The sequence below is a fragment of the Nasonia vitripennis genome (assembly GCF_009193385.2).
Source record: "Nasonia vitripennis strain AsymCx chromosome 1 unlocalized genomic scaffold, Nvit_psr_1.1 chr1_random0004, whole genome shotgun sequence".
Taxonomy (NCBI): Eukaryota; Metazoa; Arthropoda; class Insecta; order Hymenoptera; family Pteromalidae; genus Nasonia; species Nasonia vitripennis.
In genome coordinates this window covers 690,124-703,160 of record NW_022279590.1, presented here as the reverse complement: position 1 = coordinate 703,160, position 13,037 = coordinate 690,124, and the positions used below count along the sequence as shown (strand labels likewise).

The 13,037-nt window shown below is 36.7% G+C and overlaps 2 protein-coding genes and 2 long non-coding RNA genes across 28 annotated transcripts in view; 3 read left to right on the top strand and 1 right to left on the bottom strand.

Annotated features, from left to right (window-relative positions):
* The window catches only part of LOC100113758 (AP-3 complex subunit mu-1), an 835,720-nt gene that overhangs the window by 427,867 nt on the left and 394,816 nt on the right, over nt 1–13,037 (top strand). The window lies entirely within an intron of this gene.
* LOC116418385 lies at nt 3,337–7,231 on the top strand. Of its 5 annotated transcripts, none has more exons than XR_004345114.1 (5): nt 3,337–3,852; nt 4,350–4,595; nt 5,888–6,278; nt 6,367–6,864; nt 6,934–7,231. It is a non-coding gene; the product is annotated as an uncharacterized LOC116418385 (long non-coding RNA). The 5 variants fall into 5 exon arrangements; XR_004228405.1 differs by having other exon boundaries at nt 6,354–6,864; XR_004228406.1 differs by having other exon boundaries at nt 4,151–4,595; nt 5,888–6,254; nt 6,354–6,864.
* Nucleotides 8,639–9,791, bottom strand: LOC116418387. Its single transcript, XR_004228409.1, has 2 exons — nt 9,283–9,791; nt 8,639–8,982 (listed from the first exon to the last, which is right to left on the bottom strand). It is a non-coding gene; the product is annotated as an uncharacterized LOC116418387 (long non-coding RNA).
* On the top strand, nt 11,951–12,892 carry LOC116418383. Its single transcript, XM_031933727.1, has 2 exons — nt 11,951–12,426; nt 12,491–12,892. Exons 1-2 carry the CDS (start codon nt 12,287–12,289, stop codon nt 12,705–12,707), a joined length of 357 nt encoding a protein of 118 aa, XP_031789587.1. The 5' UTR covers nt 11,951–12,286; the 3' UTR covers nt 12,708–12,892.

Below are 13,037 nucleotides of genomic sequence, written 5' to 3'. Positions count from 1 at the left end.
CTGTGCTGCTAACAGACACCGCGTAAATGGGGCAGCTGACGTATAGGTGTACTCAGCAATTAATTTATTTATTAAATTAATTAAATAAAGAAAAATTCATATATATAATAAAGAAAACGACGCGATTATATAGGAACGAACACTTAAACATCTAGTGTAAGTCTACCTGCGTGCTGCGCTGCTTGCAGACACAGCTTAGGTGGGGCTGCTGGTGTGTAAGTGAACTCTGCAATAAATTAATTAAGTATTTAATTCAACAAAACGACATTTAGTTTGAAACTTGTATGCAGGATGAAAAAAAGGCAATTTAAATAAAGAAACGTATATTAATTAAGAAACGTCCCCACAGATTCAAGCTCATACACAGACTGGAAAAACATACGGAAAAAGATTCTGGACCAATTTGATCTGCATATAAAGCTTTTGATTGCTCGTCGACCTGTTGCACCGTAATCCGCACTGATAATCTCCTACTATATCTGTGGAGGCTCACGCCAACCACCACCGAGGTCAAAGAAGAAAGCAGCTCCTGGTGCCAAGGGCTGATTTCTACTAGAACAGTCTCTCCATACGACCGCCAGCTGCCCGTGGCGCCAGCGTCGAACAACTACGATGCGTGGCGAAGCGAGAGGGACGCTTCAGCTCCGACGCCATGTCAGAATTCGTTCGGCACTCGATCAGGCAGCATCGCCTAAAGAGTTAGAAAGAGAGATTAGCTTGTACAAAAGTGATATTCAAGTTTCTATCAATAAATTTAGTCAGAGTTCTAGTATTTTATTAAATAAGACTTCTGCTCATTTACACCTTCCTGATTTCTGCAAAGTTTAAGGCGCGAAAGAGTCTAGCTTGTATTACGTTCGACAGAACTTTGTAGCAGGTTGCTAAAAGTGAGATACCCCTATAGTTATTGCAGTCTGTCTTACACCCCTTTTTGAAAATCAATATAATGACAGATTCCTTCCAATTTTCGGGTATTGTTTCATTCTTCGAGATGGCACATACTAGTTTATAAATTTTAAAAGAGAGCTCAACGCCCCCACATTTGAGTAACTCAGCTGGTACAGAATCATTTCCCGCAGCTTTATTGTTTTATAGTTTTTTAATCGCGGCCTCTACTTCTTGGTAGCTCGGTTTATTATATTTATGTATTATATATATTATATATTTATTATATTTAATATAATAAATATATAATATATATAATACATACATTTTTAATAGCAGTTCTTAAATATAAAATTAATTTTTATTACTTGCATGTGAATACATAGAATAAATATTCCAATTTCTCACTTTTCAATTATGCTTTTTTTTTAATACGTTCAATTTTTTAGGCACGACCGCGTCACGGAAGTGCCTCATAGTTTTGTCATCGAAAAATGTGTGAGATGCGATATCTCACGCAATTTTCGACCAATCAGGCTGAAATTTTGAAAGGAGTCTCATCTCGCGTCTCATCTCGCACAAACCTAAAAACTAATTTTTTTTTCATTCCGATCGTCTACGTTTTATTAAAATGCGAGCACAATTTGTTCATTTTTGCGTGTTTTTTGAATAAAAATTTTGGTGTTACACGATTATCTTTGAGAGACTTTTATCAATCGGGCTAAAAATTTGTGTGCGAACTTTCCTCGTAATAGTAAGGTGCCAAATTTAGTTTGGGCTCGATCGTGCATGTTTACGCAGAATGTGGTCACATCCAAAAATCGCTAAAAACTGTTTTTTTGACTCAAACTCGAAATCTATGCATTCTACAAAAAAAAGTTAAAGAGAAAAGTTGTAGATCACGAGGAAATACAACTTTTTCCTATTGACACTTAAGCGTAAAAATGCTTTTAATTCGAGTTAACAGGCCAAAATCGATTTTTTTTATAGCAACAAACCAGTATATATCATAAAACTTTGAGGCTATCCCACACAGCATGAAAGATTTCAATGAAATATTTCGAAATATTTCAGTGAAATATATCCACGGAATATTTCTGAAACCTTCCAGTAATATTCCATAGAAGAGCTATCAACCGACTCAATGGAAATATTTCGTGAAATATTTCAGAAATATTCCATAAATATTTTGTTGGAATCTATGAAATTCCTTTTTAAATATCTCAATATGTTCTTTAGGAAATATTACATAAATATTTCATAAAATATTGCTCAGAATTATTTACTTAATAATACACTGAAATATTTTGCGGAAGATTTTTGGAATCTTTTTTAAACATTTCTTTGGAACTTTTGTAACGAATTTTTAAACATTTATCAAAAAATTTATGAAATATTCCATAGATATATCTTGTAAACTTTTACATAATTATTTCTTCATTATTACAATGGAATATTTCTTAAAATATTTATGAAATAATTCTTTAATATTTTATTGGAACTTTTCAAATCAATTTTGGATATTTCTTGAAAGATTTCAGAATTATTCCATACACATGTCTCGCAATATTTTATATGATTATTTCTGCAATATTCCAATAGAATATTTCTTGAAATATTTATGAAATAATTCTTTAATATTTTATTGGAACTTTCAAATAAATTTTGGATATTTCTTGAAATATTTCAGGATTATTCCATACATATGTCTCGCAAACTATCATGTAATTATTTCGGAAATATTCCAATGGAACATTTCTTGAAATATTTCTGATTCATTCCATACATATGTCTTACAAACTTTCATGTGATTATTTCTTCAATCTTTCAATGGAACATTTCTCGGGATATTTAAGAAATAATGTATTAATCTTGTATTGGAACTTTTAAAATAAATTTTGAATGTGGCTTGATATATATATGAAATATTCCATACATATATCTTCCTAAATTTCACATAATTATTTCATCAAGATTCCAAGCCAGCATTTCTTAAAATATTTAAGAATGATTTTGTAAATTTATAATTCAAACTTTTGTAATAAAACAAGTATTTCTTAATACATTTATAAAATATTCCATGACTGTTCATTATAATATATCTTCCTGAAGATTTATTATAAAAATATTTCAGTAGAATATTTTCTAAAATGTTCCATTATAAATAAAATGTATTGTTACTTCTTAAGAATCATTGTAGATGATGTCTAGGAGTCCATGCGATATTTCTAATGTAACTTAATGTATAGTATATGCCGCATTATAGATAATGATTTGAATTTCTTTATTTACTATTTAATTGCGTTATGTGTTTTATTATTTTTATAAATGCTGTTACATTATATTAGTGAAATTTTATTGGTAATAATGTTTAGTATCACACTATCGAAAGATTTAATTTAATAATAAAATTTCAGTATACTTTATTTCAAATTCAAAATACAACTCGCGCCCAATCGCATTTATACATCAAGATGGCTGCCCGCTGCGGCGCTGCTGCGGCTGCGCGTCAGTGCATATATGTGGGGGCCCCCTCCGAGCACCACCAAGGGACCGACGCGCCACCTGGCGCACCACCACGCCGTGGCGAGCGTGAGGCGAGCTTAGGCGCTTATCAGTCTCGGCCTGGCCGCCGATCTGGACAGACCTTTCGGTCTTACGCCTTATTGTTTTCTACAGTCGTTAATAATATAAGTTGTTTGTCATTACACGCCAAGTCATCATTTATTAAACTGGTCTGTCCTATTCCTGCCGTATCTCCAATCGGAGCACAGAAGGGACTCTTTCATTTCCAAATATATGCATAGCATTTGCGAGGGAAAATCCGTTACTGTTACTGCACATGTGCCTACGCCATTACTAGATGCACCACGCCGTGCAATTTCTTATACTTAATACTTAATTAATTAATACATAAAAATAAGATCTTCAAAAAGTGAATGTTTTAGAGAATAGCAGCGTTTCTAGGTTTGTATGAAAATTATTTATTTATTAGCATTTTGAGTATTTACATATGTATGTAGGTATATATATATATATATATATATATATATATATATATATATATATATATATATATATATATATATATATATATGAATACAAAAGGTTATAGTTTGTACCAAAAAGCACGTGTTGCTCTACTGTCTATATACCTATATGTATCACTGCTACTGATATTTTGATATATTTTTTTTTCTTTTCAAAATTTGTATAAAATACTCTTTTTTGTTAAATGTATGTAATTTTTAAAATTTTTGTGCAGAGACAAAGGAAATATCAGATCGGTCTCTTTCAAGCCACAGCTGGTCATGAGAGCCCTATAAATATATAGTATTATTACGACAGTGAAAAGCAGTGTTTTTAGCTCCGACATCCCCTTAATATGCATTTCATGTCCATGTATCGAGAAAGATTGTGTAAATAGCAATTAAATTGATATACATTTATATTATTAATTTCAGAGCACCTCCTAAACGTTCTAAATTCACTCCGGTAGTGCCACATTTCGTGGATCCAGAGTAATATGATGATGCCATAATATAACTATTTATTTTACTGCTAAATTATTTTATAAAATTGAGAAATAATCATAAACTTTTGAAATAATATTCTGTTATTTATTTATAAAAACCCTGGTAATATACAAAATAAAAATTTCTGGATATTATGAAGATTGTATATAGTTATAAAATTTCAAGGAATTTCATGTAAGTTTTTTTGAATATAATAAATAATATAAAAATGATGTTATAATAATTGTTTCGATAATGTGTGCGTAAATATGCTATTTTACTTATCCTGTAAATTGTAAAAAAAAAGATTTTACGCACACTGTATCGAAAAATAACGTTCTAAACCCGTACGAAAGATGATTCTACGTTCGTGTGATTTTCTCACCCTCTCTTTTCTTGGTTGGATGACAAACCTCACGCTCGGGCTAGAATCAACACTTTTGTCGAAATATACAATAGAATATTTCAACTATCTTTCACGGAATATTTGTCTGTAATATTTTTTAAAATTTTTTTGAATTATTTGAAGGCGCGACTCCATGAATACGTAATTTTTTATATATTAGTGAATGTGTAAAAACCATATGTCGTCAATGCGTCATTGGTTCAGGTAAACCAGTACATATATTTTTTATAAAAATCGTATATCGAAAAGCCCTTTATTTTAACTCTAGCTGCCTGCGCATGAATTCACACTGGATCAATTATGTGTTTGTACCTGCTGTTAAACTATGGAGTTATTCTTTATATTCAAAAACAAAAGGGGTTCGAATGAACGAATTAACAGTTTATCCGCTTACATGATTTCAATTATTTTTCGTATAATTTGATCCAAAAGTTTAATATTACTAACATTAACTAGTTTACGAAAGCCGATGGCGTAAAAGCAAAGATACAAACTGTTTGTGTATTTACTATAATTATATATATATATATAAAATAAGATATATTCACGGTGTCGTGGTACAGTCGCCGGACACAATAACTTCGCTTTACGCGCCACAACATGGCGGCGGGCCTCTTGTTGATTGGGCTTTCAGAACAAGGTGGCGCATCGGCTTCGCAGTCGCATAGATAGCGAACCACGGCCATAAAAAGAAGAAGAAGAAGAAGGTTAGGACGGTCATGACGTCAGATATCGCTTTCCTGACAGTCATGACCGATCTAAGGAGTCCGATTAACAAGAGACCCGCCACCATGTTGTGGCGCGTAAAGCAAAGTTATTGTGTCCGGCGACTGTACCTTCAAGCAATTTGGGAACATTTGAAGAATATTTCACGGAAGATATGTGGAATATTTCTGAATTATTTCAGGTGAAATATTTTATTAAATTTTTCAGAAATATTTCTGAATCATCATTTCACTAGTAACTTACAGTGATTATTAAACTTAGAAACATTTCAGAAGTTTTTCTCAAATCTAGGAAAGAAATATTTTATGAAAGCTTTCTTGAATGTTCCGGAATTATTTTACTGAAAATTTTCCAGTAAATATTTAGTTGGCGTTCCGGTTGGCGTCTACCTGCAGTACAGCAAAGATTTCCAGATCAAGAACCAGTACATATTATAGAAGATAATAGCCCTATTCATACGGCTAGGCGAATCAGGCAATTGTACGAAGCACATCCACGTCTCAATCGACTTCCTTGGCCTGCAAGATCTCCAGATTTAAACCCGATAGAAAATTTGTGATCAGAAATGTTGACGGATTGGACTCCAGATAGGGCAACAAATCATGGCCAACTCCGTCGTGAGGTCACAAAAGCTTGGAACAATTTAAGAAACAAGCAAAACTATTGCCAAAATCTAATCAATGCAATGCCGAGAAGGATGCAAGCCGTAATTGAAGCTAGAGGTACCTACATAAATTACTAAAACTGTAAGAAATCTTAAAATTACTTGTGAGAGTTAAATAAATGAACAACTAACTGTACATTTATACATTTTGATACAGATAATTATTTCAGCATCCGATGCATTGCTTAACTATTTTAACAAAACTTTAATTTATACGAAAAGTAAAATAAGAATAAAAAGCTAATATTTTTGAAACGTATAACCTAAAATTAAAATTAATTAATTATAAACTTTTTAAAAATATTGAAATAATTAAAAAACTATTAATTTTGAACCATCATCTATTTACTTGCTATCCGAATTTTTAAAAGAGCACTATAATTAGGATGCAGCGTTTCGCCACAGTGCGGTGCTGTGAAAATGGCAGCACGCGATTTTCAGTTGTTTGAAAATTATTGCTACCTGCAAAAATTCAGTAGACGAGATCGGGAAGCTTAATTGTTATTTAAAAAGTTAATTGTTGAAGAAAATGAGGGCTGAAGATATAGCAATTGCTGCGCGAGTGAGAGAGCATCCCATGCTCTACGATAAAAATCACCCGTATAACCAAAATACGTATCTGAAGGCAGAGGCCTAATAGATGATCAGTGATCAATTGGGGTTAGATGGTAAGTTATAAAATAAGAACAATGTTTATTTATTTTTTATTTGACTATATCTAATATTTCTAATTTCAGTTAATTTTGTCTATCAGAGATGGAACTGCCTAAGAAAGAGATATGGATACCTCCATCGGCTTCTTATCGGAGGGAGGAAGGTTGGGACGTTCACCGAGTCCTCTAGAAGAGTGCTGGTGGACCTACATTTTTTATTTAATTTCACGCAGCGTCAGGAAAGCTTTAATAAAAATGCAATTCGCGAAATTCAACAGCACGAAGAAAATGTAAATAGAAGGGTTAATATTAGATAGAATAAATCATTCAATTTGATGATTGTAAAGAAGTAGTAAATAAATAAATAATCTATTTCTGTTAATTAACCTTTTTTATAGCAATCAATATCCCCCCTCCCCCTGCCCCTTTAAAACTCTATCAATATGTCGCACTCTCTCTCTCTCTCTCTCTCTCTCTCTCTCGGTTTGGTCGGGTGCTTTGGCTTGGTTAGGCTATTTTTTTTTCTTTGCGAGGTATGGATTTGACTAGAAATAATAGTAACTATGGGTATAGCTAGTAAATAATAATATTCTATAATAATAGAAATATTCCACATATCTTCCGTGAAATATTCTTCAAATGTTCCCAAATTGCTTGAAGGTACAGTCGCCGGACACAATAACTTTGCTTTACGCGCCACAACATGGTGGCGGGTCTCTTGTTAATCGGACTCCTTAGATCGGTCATGACTGTCAGGAAAGCGATATCTGACGTCATGACCGTCCTAACCTTCTTCTTCTTCTTCTTTTTATGGCCGTGGTTCGCTATCTATGCGACTGCGAAGCCGATGCGCCACCTTGTTCTGAAAGCCCAATCAACAAGAGGCCCGCCGCCATGTTGTGGCGCGTAAAGAAAAGTTATTGTGTCCGGCGACTGTACCACGACACCGTGAATATATCTTATTTTATATATATATAATTATAGTAAATACACAAACAGTTTGTATCTTTGCTTTTACGCCATCGGCTTTCGTAAACTAGTTAATGTTAGTAATATTAAACTTTTGGATCAAATTATACGAAAAATAATTGAAATCATGTAAGCGGATAAACTGTTAATTCGTTCATTCGAACCCCTTTTGTTTTTGAATATAAAGAATAACTCCATAGTTTAACAGCAGGCACAAACACATAATTGATCCAGTGTGAATTCATGCGCAGGCAGCTAGAGTTAAAATAAAGGGCTTTTCGATATACGATTTTTATAAAAAATATATGTACTGGTTTACCTAAACCAATGACGCATTGACGACATATGGTTTTTACACATTCACTAATATATACAAAATTACGTATTCATGGAGTCGCGCCTTCAAATAATTCAAAAAAATTTTAAAAAATATTACAGACAAATATTCCGTGAAAGATAGTTGAAATATTCTATTGTATATTTCGACAAAAGTGTTGATTCTAGCCCGAGCGTGAGGTTTGTCATCCAACCAAGAAAAGAGAGGGTGAGAAAATCACACGAACGTAGAATCATCTTTCGTACGGGTTTAGAACGTTATTTTTCGATACAGTGTGCGTAAAATCTTTTTTTTTACAATTTACAGGATAAGTAAAATAGCATATTTACGCACACATTATCGAAACAATTATTATAACATCATTTTTATATTATTTATTATATTCAAAAAAACTTTATACAAAAAACTATATACAATCTTCATAATATCCAGAAATTTTTATTTTGTATATTACCAGGGTTTTTATAAATAAATAACAGAATATTATTTCAAAAGTTTATGATTATTTCTCAATTTTATAAAATAATTTAGCAGTAAAATAAATAGTTATATTATGGCATCATCATGTTACTCTGGATCCACGAAATGTGGCACTACCGGAGTGAATTTAGAACGTTTAGGAGGTGCTCTGAAATTAATAATATAAATGTATATCAATTTAATTGCTATTTACACAATCTTTCTCGATACATGGACATGAAATGCATATTAAGGGGATGTCGGAGCTAAAAACACTGCTTTTCACTGTCGTAATAATACTATATATTTATAGGGCTCTCATGACCAGCTGTGGCTTGAAAGAGACCGATCTGATATTTCCTTTGTCTCTGCACAAAAATTTTAAAAATTACATACATTTAACAAAAAAGAGTATTTTATACAAATTTTGAAAAGAAAAAAAAATATATCAAAATATCAGTAGCAGTGATACATATAGGTATATAGACAGTAGAGCAACACGTGCTTTTTGGTACAAACTATAACCTTTTGTATTCATATATATATATATATATATATATATATATATATATATATATATATATATATATATATATATATATATATATATACCTACATACATATGTAAATACTCAAAATGCTAATAAATAAATAATTTTCATACAAACCTAGAAACGCTGCTATTCTCTAAAACATTCACTTTTTGAAGATCTTATTTTTATGTATTAATTAATTAAGTATTAAGTATAAGAAATTGCACGGCGTGGTGCATCTAGTAATGGCGTAGGCACATGTGCAGTAACAGTAACGGATTTTCCCTCGCAAATGCTATGCATATATTTGGAAATGAAAGAGTCCCTTCTGTGCTCCGATTGGAGATACGGCAGGAATAGGACAGACCAGTTTAATAAATGATGACTTGGCGTGTAATGACAAACAACTTATATTATTAACGACTGTAGAAAACAATAAGGCGTAAGACCGAAAGGTCTGTCCAGATCGGCGGCCAGGCCGAGACTGATAAGCGCCTAAGCTCGCCTCACGCTCGCCACGGCGTGGTGGTGCGCCAGGTGGCGCGTCGGTCCCTTGGTGGTGCTCGGAGGGGGCCCCCACATATATGCACTGACGCGCAGCCGCAGCAGCGCCGCAGCGGGCAGCCATCTTGATGTATAAATGCGATTGGGCGCGAGTTGTATTTTGAATTTGAAATAAAGTTACCTCCCGTGGATAAAGTCGATTGCGTCATTTGTTTTAAACACTATGTTGAAACCTGAGGGAGATGACGAACAACTGTTGGTGCATACATCGTGCAAGACTTGCACTGATGTCATTGCTTTGCGTAATCCGCGCAAATGCGACAAATGTGGCTGGTACTACCATCCTAAGTGTATGCCTATTCAGGCAATTAAGAAAGGTGGCAAGACTATACAAGTCTGCAAGAACTGCTTGGTAGCTGCTAATAAAACTCCACGCAGCACCTCTACCTCTTCTCCATCTTCACGAAGCAGCAGCCCTCTGCCCCAACAACAAATACGCTACAGGAAGCCGGTTTCTGCACCACCATCTGCACCACCTTCGCGCTCTTCTAGTTCATCACCTAAAGAAGATCCCGTGCTCAACAAAATACTGGACAAGCTAAATAAACTTGATAACATAGAGAAGCAGCAGAACGCAATGAATAACCAGCTTTCTGAGAGCAAGAGTTTTCTGGAGAAGAGAATGACAGCCATTGAGAAGTCCCTGGAGCCGCTGAAGGAGATACCGGCGCTGATTAACCGTGTAACGGTGGTGGAAGGGGATGTGGCTGCTTTGAGGGCTGAGCAGGAGGAGATTAAAGCTAAGCTTGAACAACTGCTGGCGAATGGCGCTGGCTCTTCTTCTTCGTCTCCATCGAATGCTCCGGCGCTGTTTACCGAGACCATCCAGCAGCTCCGTGAAGCCAACACGAGAATCCAGGCGCAATTGGCTGGCGTTGTGTCGTCCCAGGTAAAGCTCTCTGCAGAATTAGTCATAACCGGCCTGACCTTTTCGGAGACGACATCCTTAAGGCACCTTGCCTATGCAGCTCTTCGGCCCTTGGACGCTGAGCTAACGGAGAGAGACATTATCTCTGTGCGACCCCTGGGAAGGGTGAGAGTAGCCCGCAATGACACTGCGGACGCTTCTGATGCAAGCCCTGGAGCAGTCAGGTTGCCGCTCTCAGTCTCACTATCCAGGACGCACATGCACTCGCTCATCTCTGCTAAAATCAAGATTCGGAAGCTACATACTACGCAGCTGTCTAGCGAATTGCTGCATAAGGCCCGCGTTGCACTACCGCTTCCGGATTCGTTCATCAACGTCAACGAATGGTTGCCGTCTGATGTCCTTCGGCTCCGCAAAACTGTAAGGGAGGCTGCAAGAGAGCACGGCTGCTGTTTGTGAGGGATGGTCGAATATACATCAAGCTAAAGAAGGAGGATCGTGCTGTGAAGATTGCGTCGGATGAAGATCTGAAGAATTTTTTAGGCTCGATCACAGCCAACTGAAGTAAACACCCCTCATTCCACGTAGATTACCATCATCTGAATCGTCCACCACATCTTCAATCACTCCTAAGGTAACTGTCTGAGGGTCTAAGAGTCTGCCACTTCAATGCGAACTCTCTTACGGGTCACATTGAGATGGTCAGGCTCTTCTTGTCCACTCGTCCCCTCTTTCACGTGATAGCTGTGACGGAAAACTGGCTTGACGAGAAGGTAACTTCTATCCCTTCACTGGAAAACTATACGCTCTACAGACGTGACAGAAACAGGAGCGGGGGAGGTGTGGCCCTCTATATACATCACTCACTGACTGCAAACGTATTATCATCCTCTGATGGAGCTTGGTCGGGCAAGCCAGGCAAACCGGAGTACCTTTTCTGTGATGTCTCCCCGAAGGGAGTTTCACCCATCTTTGTGGGAGTCGTGTATCGTCCACCACATGCCCCTTTTATTCAGGATAATAACTTCATTGAACAGCTGACTACTTTTATGCACAACTATTCCACAAAGGTCATTATGGGTGATTTCAACGCTGACCAACTCTCCTCATCCGAAGATGCCAAGTTCATCAAGGCCTATATTGAGGAAAACTCCTTATTGTCGGTCCCTTATGGTGCCACGCACCATAAACAGGACTCCGACACCTGGCTTGACCTCTGCTTAATTGAAGAGCAGGATCGCCTGCTATCACACTACAAGACTGATACTCCTTTCATCAACGGACATGACCTAATCACTGCCACTCTCGACGTACAGATCCCACGCTACGTACCTAAAGCACACTCTTACAGAAACTACAAGGGAATCTGTGCCGAGAAGCTAAGGGATTTCCTTGGCACATGTGACTGGTCATCTCTCGCTACGTCATCACTCGACGAATGCATCACCCTTCTTAACGCTAACTTAACGAACGCCATAAATCATCTCGCCCCATCACGGACTGTTACTCCAAGACATAAACGTCACCCGTGGTTTACCACGGCTCTTCGTGACCTCTTGACTGAACGGGACAGACTTTACAGAAGGTTTCGCAGAACTCGTCTACCTTGTCATCGATATTATTATAGAGTAGCAAGGGACGACGCTCACAGACAGGTTGAGGAGGCTACGCTGAATTATTATTATTCACGCCTGTCAACCCTAACTGATGTCGCTGAGATCTGGAGAGAGCTTGAGAACCTTGAAATCACCACCTCTAAAGCACCATCACCTTCTCGCTTCTCTACAGATGACCTCAAAATACACTTTAGTTCCATCTCAAATGATCTACTGGCTCCTGCAGTTGAGGTTTTTCTGCGTACCCTCGAGAGTCTAGACTTCCCTGACCATTTCAACTTCAAGGTTATTACAGAATCGGACGTTTTGGCTGCTGTGTCGCACTTCCACACCCAGGCCAGAGGCAACGATGGCATCCCACAGGTTGTAATTTCAAAGGCACTATCCGTACTCGCTCCTTTACTATGTCGGATTTTCAACCTGTCCTTAAGCGAGTCACGCTTCCCCTCTGTCTGGAAGATGTCGCTGGTGCGAGCACTGAACAAGGTCAGTTCACCAACAGCCCTAACTGACTATCGTCCAATTTCTCTCCTCTGTTTTTTATCAAAGGCGCTGGAGTGGCTGGTGCACAGGCAAGTCTCGGAATATCTTGAATCAAGACTACTCATTGACAACCTACAAACAGGCTTCCGCACCGGTCACAGCACACAGTCTGGCTTAATTAAGCTAACTGATGATGTCAGGCTTGGCATAAACAAAAAGAAAGTCACGCTTCTGTTTCTATTTGATTTCAGCAAGGCGTTTGATACGGTGTGTCACGTCAAGCTCCTGAGAAAGCTATCCTCTTTCGGCTTCTCCAAGCAGGTCATCCGCTGGCTTGCATCTTACCTTACGGGAAGAAA

Bases quoted from the DNA above. Each gene is read 5' to 3' on its own strand.
- LOC116418383 (XM_031933727.1), top strand. From the start codon at position 12,287: ATGTCGCTGAGATCTGGAGAGAGCTTGAGAACCTTGAAATCACCACCT. The intron at 12,427-12,490 runs GTTTTTCTGCGT...AGGTTATTACAG, and splicing joins TACTGGCTCCTGCAGTTGAG to AATCGGACGTTTTGGCTGCT.